This window comes from Triticum aestivum, chromosome 3B, assembly GCF_018294505.1.
Source record: "Triticum aestivum cultivar Chinese Spring chromosome 3B, IWGSC CS RefSeq v2.1, whole genome shotgun sequence".
In the NCBI taxonomy this organism is placed as follows: Eukaryota; Viridiplantae; Streptophyta; class Magnoliopsida; order Poales; family Poaceae; genus Triticum; species Triticum aestivum.
Window position 1 is genome coordinate 607665105 of NC_057801.1, and position 13106 is coordinate 607678210.

Consider the following 13106-nt stretch of genomic DNA (forward strand, 5'->3'; position numbering starts at 1 on the left):
CGACTCCTCAATGCAAAAATCCGTGCGGTTCAATCTGATTGGGGGGGGTGAATACCACCGCTTGCATAAATTTTTTCAGCGTGCCGGTATTTCTCATCGCATATCCTGTCCACATACATCCCAACAAAATGGTATAGCTGAACGGAAGCACCGGCACTTGGTTGAAACCGGGCTTGCCCTCCTCGCCCATTCCAATCTTCCTTTGCGTTATTGGGATGAAGCTTTTCTTACCGCATGTTATTTGATTAACCGCATGCCCAGCCGGACCCTTCAAAATATGCCACCACTCACACGTCTTCTTCACATCACGCCCGATTACTCTTTTCTTCGTGTATTTGGATGTGCGTGTTGGCCTAGTCTTCGTAAATACAACTCCCGAAAACTTGAGTTCCGCTCCAAGATATGTGTTTTTCTTGGATATAGTCCGTTCCATAAAGGTTATAAGTGTCTTGACAAGTCCACTGGTCGCATCTATATCTCCCGCGATGTCGTCTTTGATGAAAATGTTTTTCCCTTTGCGACTAGTGCGTGTCCCGACTTGTCTCGCTTAAATCCTCCTGTATCGTTTCCTTCCAATGAGCCAGTAGTTCAGGATGCTAATGTGAGAAACTACAACTTGTCGTTTTTGTTTCCTGACTTGTGTCCTGACTTGTGTCCTGCAGATACAGAGGAACGAAATGTATCTACGAGCGCTGTACAGGGCCATAGCGACGTGCATGCTACAACGCCATGCACCCAGCCATCATGTGCCACACGTCCAGCAGCAGGCCCCGGCTGTGGTGCTTTTCCATCAGGTGGGCCGACTCCGGCATCTACCATGTCTACGCCATGTACTGACCAGATAGACGAGCCGGCCTCACCATCAGCGCGTACATCGCCTGCACTTGACGCCTCTGCGCGCGTCGATGCCGGACCAGACGCGCCGGCGTCTTCAGCGGGCGCTCCTCCATCACCACCAGCCTCGCCAACGGCCTCTCCGACGAGTGCCTCAGCATCACCACCGGCCTCGCCTTCGGTCTCTCCGGCGGCCGCTCCTCCATCACCTCCTGCCTTGCAGCCGGCTCAGTCTGCGGCTCCCCCCGTTGAGCGGACACGCACGCGTCTTCAGAACAACATACAATGCCCGAAAATCCCCACTGATGGCACTGTCCGCTACAACCCGTATCGTCGTGGTTTCAGTGCTGTTGTGGCCGCTCCAGCTACGTACCGACAGGCGCTCGTTGATCCTGCATGGAAAGCCGCTATGCGAGAGGAGTTTTCGGCCCTTCAGCACACCGCGACGTGGTCGCTTGTTCCACGTCCTTCCGGCACCAACATTGTCAGCTATAAGTGAATTTTCAAAGTCAAGCAACATTCTGATGGCTCTCTTGACAAGTACAAAGCCCGCCTGGTCGCTCGCGGGTTCGCTCAGCAGTATGGTGTTGACTATCTCGACACGTTTAGTCCAGTTGTCAAACCAGCTACTGTTCGCCTTGTGCTCTCACTCGCTGTTTCGCAGGGTTGGTGTTTGCGACAACTTGATGTGAGCAATGCATTCCTCCATGGTCTTCTTGATGAGGAGGTGTATATGCAGCAGCCACCGGGCTTTGAGGATCCTCGCTACCCTCATCATGTGTGCAAGCTTCGGAAGTCAATCTATGGGCTGAAACAGTCTCCCCGAGCTTGGTATTCCCGCCTCAGTGATCGACTATATCAACTTGGTTTTCAGTCCTCTAAGGCTGACACTTCCCTCTTCATTTTTCGGAAAGGGGGTGTGGTCATTTACATGCTTGTTTATGTTGATGATATTGTCATTGCTAGCTCCTGTTCTAAAGCGGTGGATCGACCGCTTCGCACTCTTGCGGGGTCTTTTCCTATCAAGGATCTAGGTCGTCTCGCTTACTTCCTTGGGATTGAAGCCACCTACAATTCAGGGGGAATGGTGCTCTCTCAGCGTAAGTATGCCGATGACCTACTTCACCGTGCACATATGGAGAATTGCAAGGCGGTTTCTACTCCCATGTCCGTCACTGATAAGTTGGCAGCAACTCTTGGCACTCCTCTCCATGGTGATGACGCCTTCAGCTATCACAGTATTGTCGGAGGGTTGCAGTATCTCACGCTTACCCGCCCAGATATTTCTTTTGCTGTAAACAAAGTGTGCCAATATCTGTCCAAACCCACTGATGTGCATTGGGAGGCTGTCAAGCGCATACTAAGATATGTTAAAGGTACTGTGGCTACTGGTCTCCAGATTCGTCAATCACACTCCACACTTCTGAGTGTTTTCACTGATGCTGACTGGGCGGGATGTGCCGATGACAGACGCTCCACAGGTGGTTTTGTGGTCTTCCTAGGACCCAATCTGATTTCTTGGAGTGCTAGAAAACAGCCAACAGTGTCACGATCTAGTACCGAGGCGGAGTACAAGGCCCTTGCAAATGGTGCAGCTGAAGTCACATGGGTGCAGTCTGTGCTTAGAGACCTAGGAGTACCTCTGCCGCGACCACCAGTTTTATGGTGTGATAATTTAGGTGCCACATACTTAACTGCAAATCCAGTGTTCTATGTAAGGACGAAGAATATTGAGGTGGATTTCCACTTCGTCAGAGAAAAAGTGGCACAAGGAGCATTGAATGTACGTTTTGTGTCTTCTGGTGATCAAGTAGCAGACGCCTTCACTAAACCTGCTACAAAGATCATGCCGGAGAAATTACGACACAATCTCAACCTTGTGGCCGGTTGAGATTGAGGGGGAATGTTAACGTACATAGAATAGTATCAGTCATATCTCATGTAATTATGATGGAGATATTACGTAGCAATTGTAATCTGTTGTGTATGGTAGTCTATGATCTGATTAGTATCAGATTGATTATATCCTTGTTGTACAAGGTCTATCAGATTAAATAGAGGTGCAGCCCATGGGGCAATTCACGGCAAACATACTGTTGTCTAACGATCTACTCCCTCCTTTTTTGGTTACGAATTCTCTGGGCAACAATATCAAAACGTGTGTAGATCACATTGACTTGCACTTGCACTTGCACTTCGAGCCAGGTAAATTTTATTCCATTTTTTGGATTCACATTAACCGTGCAGGTGAGTCAGTGGAAGAATTTCCATATCCCGCGTCAGGTAAAACAGCTAGGAAAGCTCGGACACGATGCCTGTCCCGCTCCCCACGTCAAGCTCCCCGCCTTTCGAACAGAAACAGTTGTGTTAAAGCACATCAGCCAAGCCGCGCCATGGTCACCCCATGCCCAGGCAGGTCAGGACACGACCATCTCCTCGTGAGCGCGTGTCACAAAGTCACAATCACCAGCAATGCCGGTGCAACAACACAGCAGCAGCCTCGCCATGGAGCTAGGGGTCCGCGCTGCGCTAAGCCTCGACCAGCGATCGCCGGCAATGCCGCTGGAGCCGGCGCAACAACACCGGCGCAGCGTCAGCAGCAGCCTGGCCACGGAGCTAGGCGTCTGCGCCGCGCTGGGCCGCCTCTACCCGAGCGACGGCGTCGCGGTGCTCCCCAGCACGCTGCTCGACGAGTACGAGCGGCTGGCAATCGAGGCCCAGCTCAGCCGGGCCGTCCTGCGCCGGAGCTACTCCGAGCCGAGCCCGTCCCGGATCGTCGCGCTGGTGCGGGAGGAGACGGCCGCTCGCCGTGTCGAGAGCGTCGAGGAGGGGCCGCGGCGGGCGCCGTGCGAGCCGAGGGCGCGGAGGCCTTGGCTGCTGGAGGCGCTGAAGCGGGTCCTGTGCTGGCTGGGCGGCGCGTGGGGCGGACACGGCCGGAGCGAGGAACAGCAGGCAATGCCGATGCCGCCCGCGCCGGCGCCGGAGCCGCCAAGGATGCGCCTGCTCGACTACCTTCGCTAGTTACTGCGCGTTAATTTTTTGAACCTTTTGTAATATATACGGAATGTAAACATCCAGATGAGATTCGTGTAATGAAAATGAGAGCATGCGTGAGCACCGTGGATTCGACAGCTGGGGTTTTGCTTGCCGAGCCCAGCATCAGCGATGCGCACCTCCGCGCGCGACGCAAGCCGGGCTTGGCGCGTACGTACGGTGGGAGGGACGCTGGTCGGCGTCGGAGTGTACGTTTTGGCAAAAGACACGACGCTGCATGCACGTCTGCAAAACCATGTGCATGGATGCTATACTCCTTAGACTATGACACTGAGACATCACGTTGACATGAGTACATGACCACATGATATGACTTGATTCCGGTCGTCTGATACCGGCTTTAGGCCAACTCCACCACGCGACCCTATCCTGTCCGGCTCCGTCCGTTTGGGGTAAAACGGACAAACCAGGCCGCCCAGCGCGCGGGAGCAAACAGACTTTTGTCCGTTTTATGTCCGTTTTCGATCCATCCGTGGTTCAAGTTTGCGCCGGTTTTGGGGTGAAACGGACAGCGCGCGGACGGGCGGGACGCGCGCGCGTGTCCACCCCTGGCCCGCCTGTCGGTGACACAAACCAAAACCTCCCCGCGGCCCCTTTGGCGCCATTCCCCCCAAACCCTCCCACGTCCCGCCCGTCCCACTCCCTCCCCGTCCATGGCTGACGCCTAGCCGAACTCCGGCGGCCTTGTACATGTTTGCATCTTGGTATGCTCTCCTCTTCCTAGTCGTTTCCTTGCTACGGCCATGAGATTTCGGCCTTGTACATGTTTGCATCTTCACTTGTTTGTTGATCATGTGGTGTAGGCATTCCAATCTTTGGAGGCATTCAATGTCCGGCACAATGACAAACCGTTCACTCTTACGCACTGTTGGACTATGATCAACAATTGCCCCAAGTTCAAGGATCAATACCGTGAACTCCAAAGGAAGAGAGGCCTGAAGACGGCCAAGTTCGCCGAAGGTGGTGATGGCGAGGCGTTGAAGAGGCCGAGGGGCAAGACCAACTCCAAGGTTGACGACATACGTGATGCCTCATCCATGGCATTGCATGACACTTTGCATGGCATGATGTCGCAAAAGGATGTGAGGGACAAGAAGAAGCGGCAAAGCAAGGACGAGCAAATGAAGCAATATCTAGAGCTTCAAAGGAAGAAGCTTGAGATGGAGGAGGCGGCCAAGAGAAGGAAGATCGACATGGAGGAGGAGGCCCGGCAGAGGCAGCTCGACATGGAGGAGGTGGCCCGGCAAAGGCAGCTCGACATCGAGGCCGACAACGTCAAGGCCAGGCATAGGCAGCTCGACATCGAGGCCACCAATGCCGCCACCAAAGCAAAGGAGGTAGCCCTTGCGATCATGAGCGTGGACTTGTCGAAGATGAGTAAGAAGACGAGGGCCTGGTTCGAGGCCAGGCAGAAGGAGATGCTCGACGCCGACAGCCTGAACTAGGTCGTCCGATCGGTCGTGGCCGTTCTTTTTTGAAGGCTGGCATGGGTGTCGCCCGCCCGCTGGGCCGCTGACTGTGTTGCCGGCAGCTGGCTGTGTTGCCGGCGAGGACAACCATTCATTTTGGAGGCTGGCTGATGCCAGCGATGGACGTATAGGCCGCTGGTTTTGTTGCCGGCGTGATGAACTGGGTCGTGATGAACTAGGGCTTGGCATTTGAAACGTTGCTTTTTTTTTAAGTAGACGCGGACAGGATGGGGTAAAGGATGCATCTGGACAAAACGGACGTCAGTTTGGGGTCGCATAGTGAAGTTGGCCTTACTCTGTGCATGGATCAACCAGCCCACTACGAGACGAGCGAGCGGCAGACGGCAGCGCACGCGTAAGTGTGCCGTTGTGAAGGTTTTTTCTTGCTCTCTTTTTTGAACGGCGAAAGGCAGGCGCCAATTATATTCAGCTCAAATGCAGTTTACCGCATGGATAACTGCATGCAGCAGCTTTGGCCAGAGTGGTTTATATCATCTGGGAAGCAAGTGGCATGAGGAAATGGGAGGTCCATTCTGTTTTGGCGAGATACTCCCTCCGTCCGAAAATACTTGTCATCAGAATGGACAAAAAGGGATGTATCTAGAACTAAAATACATCTAGATACATCTCCTTTTATTCATTTTGATGACAAGTATTTTCGGACGAAGGGAGTATTTTGTTTGGCAACTCTCCTCTAACTACTCAATTCTGGGATTTGTATTGCATAATTAATGATAAAAAACAAAACTATTGCAGAAATCCGGGATGGGATAACACTCAAAGTCTCCTTCAGAAGGAACTTTGATGATGAGCTTATGCTACAATGGTTTGATCTAGAAACTATTGCCAAGTCTATAGTTTTTTTCTGAACAGGAGGATAACCTGATGTGGCAGTATGAATCTAAAGTCATTTACTCTTCAAAATCTCTGTATGCCATTATTAATTTTAGAGGTGTGCAGCCTATTTAAACTCATGTGGTGTGGAGTTTGAAAATCCCACCTAGAATACAAGGGTTTCTTTGGTTGTTCTCTCAGAATAAAATAATGATTTGTGATAACTTGAGGAAAAGAGGAATTCCAAAACTGTACTGAGATAGGATCTGTACATCATCTTTTCTTTGATTGTGCGGTTGCTAGGATAATTTGGAAGGAGGTGGAGGTAATTTTTGGTAGGAGTTTCCATTTCTTCTTGGGGTTAGCTGCCTGTTGGCTCTGTAACAAGAAAATTGTGCAATTGAATGTAGTCTCTTCTGCTGTCCTGTGAGGACTGTGAAATACTAGGAACTCACTTATGTTTAATAGAACTAAATGGACTTTTGTCAAACAGGTTTGGCATGGGTGAAACCTCACAAGGAGCTAAGGGGGGGCAGATGACACAACTCAGAGATCATCTGTTGGTGAAACTAAGATCGCCTCTGGAGCTGGAACCAGACCGAGATGTCAAGAAACCTTGGGTCATCTTTCCTGGGCAAGAACCATTCAAAGAATGACACACGGGGGTCGCGCCACACTGGAGGAGTTGAAGAACAACCCAAAGATAGCAGATGAGATCCATGTGGTCTTCGCTCTCATGATCTGAACGAAAAATGTGGCAGATTTATCGTTACTTTCACTGTTATGTCTGTTCTCCCTCAACCTGTAAGACTGTCTTTTAGCGGATCTGTTTGGTTGTTGGTTTGAGCTTTTGGAACCTGGGTGGGTTAGACCAGATGCTTTGTATGGCTTGTGTGGTTAAGTTCTATGAAGTGTGTAGCCGGGGGAGTTACCTTTGATCGAAAAAAAAAAGACGAAGTTGCATGTTGGAGTGGAGGAGCACGTTGGAGTGGGCGACTCGATTCATCCTCTCAAGAGGATTGGTGTGGACATGGACTGAGTATGTTGTAATGCGGCACCGTCGACAGCGGTGCTAGGTTGAAGTGGAGCCTGGTAAATACTCTCTCTGTCCAGAAATACTTGTCCTAAAATGGTTATATCTAGATTTATTTTAGTTATAGATATATCCATTTTATTCATTATTAGGACAAGTATTTCCGAATAGAGGGAGTACTACTGTCACGTCTGGTCTACTCGATCAATCAAACTACTACCTCACACTGGATCTGGTTAGGTAGGTGCGGACCTTCTCATGCTGTCGCGCCCTTTACAGCCCGCGCAAAAGGTAACACGACAGAGAGCGTTGCACTTAGGTGAGCCCGATCAAACTGTGCAAGATTTCGGTTGAAAATTCAAGCCATCTTTCCGCAGCCGGTACTCTGGATTAACCCATTTCCTGCTCAATCGCAATCTACTTCAGGTCGTCACACCCCAATCCGTAGCAAAAACAGTCAAAAGGACTAATATCATCCACCAGCTCAGCGGCGGCGATCGACGAACAGGAAACATAAGAGAAAGAATGGGAACGCTAGAAGAAACATAGCTGAACAAAACCGTTCACTAGTGTTTCAGACGTCAGAAACATTCCGACCGCCAAAAAAAGATGAAGAAAAGGAACTCCATGGCTTAATCACCTCCGTGTAGCCTGCACCGTGGACGTGACGATGAGGTCGAGAACTAGCAAAACCAAATATTTTCACCACTTATGACACATCATCAGCATTATATTACTGTGCCAGTCCAATCTGCAAAACGTTAATGCATTATCACTAGATTAAAAAGCAAGTAGGCTGGTCATGGTCAACAATTGCAACGGAGAAATCAAATTTCCACAGAAAGGAATTCAACATCTCTAACCGGCTGCTGCAACATGATATCAACGTGTGGACATCAGAACATTCAGCAGACTGCTGCTATTATTCCACGACTAGCAGCAACAAAACTTAGCATTCAAGAGAGGAAATAGCTGAAATGTTTGACGGCGAGCACATATACCGACCAACCAACCAACCCACGTTTATTGCATAGTGGGGTTACAAGCCCCACTCAACACACACTTCTTCCATGACCCCATCCAATCAGAGAACGACAAGTATCTACAAGCTGGTTCTACTATCTACACTTAACTCTGCCCTTTTTCACATGTCCTTGCAACATATATCACATAGCACTGAGATCACTCGCTAGGCTAACCAAAACAACAAATAAATCAAGGCAAAGAGAAGAAAATCCGACATTATATGGACAATCAAAAACCCTCGACACCAGGTCTCCGCGTGATACCAGAAGGCAATTTCTTGACCAAGCTTACCCTGGGGTAGTCCAGGGTGATGATGGAAGAGCAGTTCCTTGGGGGAAGCAGCGCAGACGTCGATGATCTCGGTGACACCAGGTGCTGGTTGCGCGAAGGAGGCGACGGCGAGAAGGTCATCACAGGATGTTGAGGAACAATGCCATTGAGACTCGTAGATTTTAGCATCACTTTCCTCGGTGCGGCGGACGGTACTTGAAGAGGATACCGGCAGGGGACCTTTATGTCCTGGACACTTGCTAGAGACTCCACGACGGACCTCATCGTAGGCCTTTCGGATGGATCCCTATGAAGGCACTTCAGAATGATGTCTGCCACCGTCCTAGCAGCCTTGGGAGGAAAGCGTCCTTTTATACGGGGATCCATGATGAGGGATAGACGACTATCATCCGTGAGGAAAGGCCTACCCCACTTGACAATATTACGTTCTTCTTTGGTGGAACGTACATCAAGGTTCTTCCTTCCTGTTATTAGCTCGAGCAAGACAACTCCAAAGCTCCATACGTTGCTCTTGGGAGTCAGTACCCCTTTCTCCAAGGTTTCCTCTGAGAGGTTTGTAGCAGTCTGCCCAAGAATAACATCTCCCGTAAGCATTGGGATGTTGACAAGTAAATGAACATAATGCGATGTATTAATATTATTTCCATCTTTTTTACTGCATTAAAAGCATGCAAGCCAGAACCAATGTAAACTGTGAAGGAACATGCTGTGTGAACCTATGACCTATATGACCTACAGTTTTCAAATTTCAAAAGGAACTTACCACAGATGCCTTAGATCTTTCCTCCTCAGAATTGAAGCCAACACAACCATATCCCGACAGCTTTGCAGTGAAATCTTTCTCTATTTGGATGTTTGAGGTTGAGAAGTCATCATACATCGCCTGTAAATAGAAATGCATGTTAAAATATACTCCCTCCGTTCCTAAATACTTGTCTTTCTAGAGATTTCAACAAGTGACTACATACAGCGCAAAATGAGTGAATCTACACTTTAAAATATGTCTACATACATCCGTATGTTGAGTCCATTTGAAATGCCTAGAAAGACAAGTATTTGGGAACGGAGGGAGTATAAGAAATAATTATCAAACAAAGTGCAAGAGAACATGGTAAATTTAAACCATAACTTCGTGGTCATGTCAAAGGGTTTGGATTAAGTTACCTGAAAGGGTCCTTCATCGTGTAGGAAAGCTAGACCTTTAGCAGCACCAAGGGCAACCTTCAAACGTGTAGACCAGTCCATCAAACGACCTTCCGGTCTTCCAAAGAGTAACCTGTCTAAACTGCCATGATGGAGCCGCTCATAGACCAACATCCTTTCATTAGATTCATCTCTTGCATGATAGCCGATGAGTTTACATAAATTGGGATGTTGAAGTGATGCCAACGTATTTACTTGCGCCTTAAATTCTTTGAAACTCTGCAGAGTGGTGAAAAATATATTGCATCAGTGCCTCATTAGTCAAATTTTCAATATTACAACAGGATGATCCAAGAAACATAGTAGCCATGGCACGTAGGTGGGCAATTTCTCTAAAATGGTGAAAGGTGTCCAGTATCTAGAAGGTCTAACCAACAATCTCAGACTACTAGTTTTTTTTTGGAGATTCCTTAAATGTCGACATCCAGTAAAGCTGGACGGGACATTACCAAGGATCATTAGGCAAAGTCATCTACCTTGGAGAAAGTAAATCCCCACTAAATTGTGTGCAAGAGAAAGCATGAAACACCACCTCCCAAAAGAACATTGCTAGTGAACGAACAGCTCACAAGTGATAAAGCCAAGATTGATCATGAAGGGGTACAAATATCTCATAGTGAAGAGAACAAGGACTATCAAACACATTGTCTGCCTTCAAAGCGTGCTATGTTATGGTCCTAAGTTGTATTTGCAAAATTAAAATCAGCCTATTTCTACAGGGGGCAGAGTTGCATCAAAGCATAAATCACATGCCTAGATGTAAACAGCAGGCCACTCTAGCCTAAGTTCAGCTTTGTAAACAGAACAGATACTGCAAACGTAATACATTCATGGTGGATAGGCAAATTTCTCCAAGTTATCACATGGAAAGAAAAAAAATATAGTAGGTGTGCCAGAAAGTGTGTTGGTGAACAGGCCGGACTAGCAAAACTGTGAGGGAAACCTCCATGACCGTAACATCCAAAATAAGAAGGGAAAGTATTACCATGAAACTTTATAGAGAATAGTACCTGGTTGGACGGGAGTAATCGGGCAACTATTGCTTCCATCTTCTTTGGTTCAACAAAATCATCCCTGAACGATGCCTTGTATGATGTCAAAGTCTGAGTTTCGGACACACACCGATCACTAGAAAACCACTGGCAAGCAGTAGAAATCTCATCATACGAGAAGTTCTTAAGCCCATCAGACCTCTTTGGAGGCAGTGGGAGAGGACCTGAAACCTCAAGTGGTCCACTTGCATTGATAGCCTTGAAGCTACCAAAGTTCCTCAAAGAACTGCCTTCTGGTGAGGGAAGAGGAAGGGGCAGTGGATTTGAAAATCGATGTGCCTTAATAGCTCCTCCCTTGCACCTAGAATCATCCTGATCATCAAATTCGGCATACGGAAGGCCATCCTGATCAACCAGAATCAGGCTCGAAGGAGCAGACAGCACACGTGCCCTGCTGTAAGAGACTTTATTGGCCGATTGGCAGATCTTTGCCCTGTTCCTGAAACTTGGAGGCGCTGATTGCAAAGATGGCACATGAGCTTCGGGCTCCGGGAGCCTCAGGGATGTGTCCCTTGCATCGCCGTGCTTCTTGCTTGCAACAAGAGGGCTCTTCTTCTTCTTGGACCTCAGGCCGGTGAAGCAGCCCATCATATGCACACCCACGAAAAGCTCCTGCAGAATTTGAAATAGGTTGATGAATTAGCATATAGTAGCAAAAGTAACTGGTCCTGCATTGCACTACAGCGGTTAGCAGTTGGCAAATCACAAAAAAAAAAAGCTGTGGTGTACCGCATCTGTGTTGCTTAAAGATTGATCCAGTACACCTAAGCTACAAAAAGGCACCAAGGTCTCGCACGAGCAGCCAACCCAGCTATGATTTTTCCGATTAAGTACAACGCCTATGAATTGATCTGTTTATATTTTACTTTTGTGAAACAACTAAATTCCTCTACTGAAGTGAAGCCTCCAAAAATCATTGCCGGAGGAGTAGAAATTACTTCTACCGTCCCAAGAACTGATCTACCCCCGGACACGAGCTAGGACCAAAGATACGTGGCCTGGCTGGTTCGGCGCATTGGTCCATAGGCGCCACATTCAATTTCCAAACACCGTCCATTATTAATTTCGTCTCCGATGCAGCTTCGCAGAAATTGCGCATGCCCACAGCAACTACTACTACTAGTACTATCTATCAAGCCACCAACTCGGCAGGAACGGAGTTGAATGGTCAGAGCCCTCACCTAATCTGGCCAAATAACAAACTGGGTCAAGAGACCAGCTAAAATAAGCAACCATGCTCAGCTGGGTAATTGACCCCACCAAACCCAGCCAAGAAATAGCCGACCCCGGATTAACCGGAACATTTGACCAGTAGGCGGTCGTAATCGTAATGAGCCGCAGCTCATGGCCGGCAAGCCGAGAATCGCCAAGCGGGGGTCACCAAAACGCTCGAGGCATCGCGTATCTCGCTCGAAAATCAGCATGCACGCCGAATCCTGAGCCTCCGTCCCCCGAAATCTACAATGCGAGGGGCGCGGGCGAGGAAACGGTCAAACGTACCAGCCGCGCCTTTGAGCCGGCCCAAATGGAGAGAGATCCAGGCCGAGCAGCTCCGGAACTCGCGGCATGAACAGCAAACAAGGGGCTGAAGAAGCGCCCGTACAAACAGCAAACAGAACAGACATGGACCAAGATCGCACCTGTGGAAGCCGCTCCGGCGCCTGAGAAATGGGACGAGCCTCGCGCGCTCCTCGGGCGGAGGCTGGCGTCTGGGGCGGGAGGAGGACGACGGGGGTGGGGCGAGACGAGGAGAGCGAATGGCGGGGCGAGGGATGATATAGTAGCAGGAGGAGGAGCTGCTGAGAGGGGGGAGAAAAGTAAAGAATGGAGGTGAGAGAGAAGAGGGAGGGGATGGAGTAAGAAGAAGCGGCAGCAGGGGTGGGCACTGGTCAAAGCCGGAGATGTGGCGATAGCAACTCCGAGGCGAGGCGGATTTTTATATTCCACCCTGCTCCTGCCGCATTTTTCCAAACCGCCCTCTTGTTTCGCGGTCGCAGAAATGCTTGGGGCATTTTTCTAGTAGCTTGATGGATCCTTGTTTTGTATTTTACTCCATGGTAGTATACTCGCGGTTTTGGAGCTGGTGAAAGCGTGAAAACTAGGTTAACCACCGGAAGAAAAAAGACCGAACAAAAAGCTGTTTTGAATCCCGGATCCCATGGGAGCTGGTATTTGGAATTAGGGCCTCAAAAATATGTTTTCTTTTGCATTTATAGGCGTATGTAAACCATGAATGTAAACATTTTTTATTGGTGTACAAAAAATATGTGTGCCGAAATTTTTATTGATGCAATTTTTTCCCTTCAGCTA

The 13106-nt window shown here is 48.9% G+C and overlaps 1 protein-coding gene across 1 annotated transcript; it reads right to left on the reverse strand.

Moving 5' to 3' along the window:
- Positions 1–8112: 8112 nt before the first annotated feature.
- Positions 8113–12905, reverse strand: LOC123071228 (probable serine/threonine-protein kinase PBL1). The gene is made up of 5 exons (XM_044494743.1): positions 12437–12905; positions 10755–11408; positions 9706–9963; positions 9305–9424; positions 8113–9105 (listed from the first exon to the last, which is right to left on the reverse strand). Exons 2-5 carry the CDS (start codon positions 11385–11387, stop codon positions 8479–8481), a joined length of 1638 nt encoding a protein of 545 aa, XP_044350678.1. The 5' UTR covers positions 11388–11408; positions 12437–12905; the 3' UTR covers positions 8113–8478.
- Between the last annotated feature and the right edge of the window lie 201 nt (positions 12906–13106).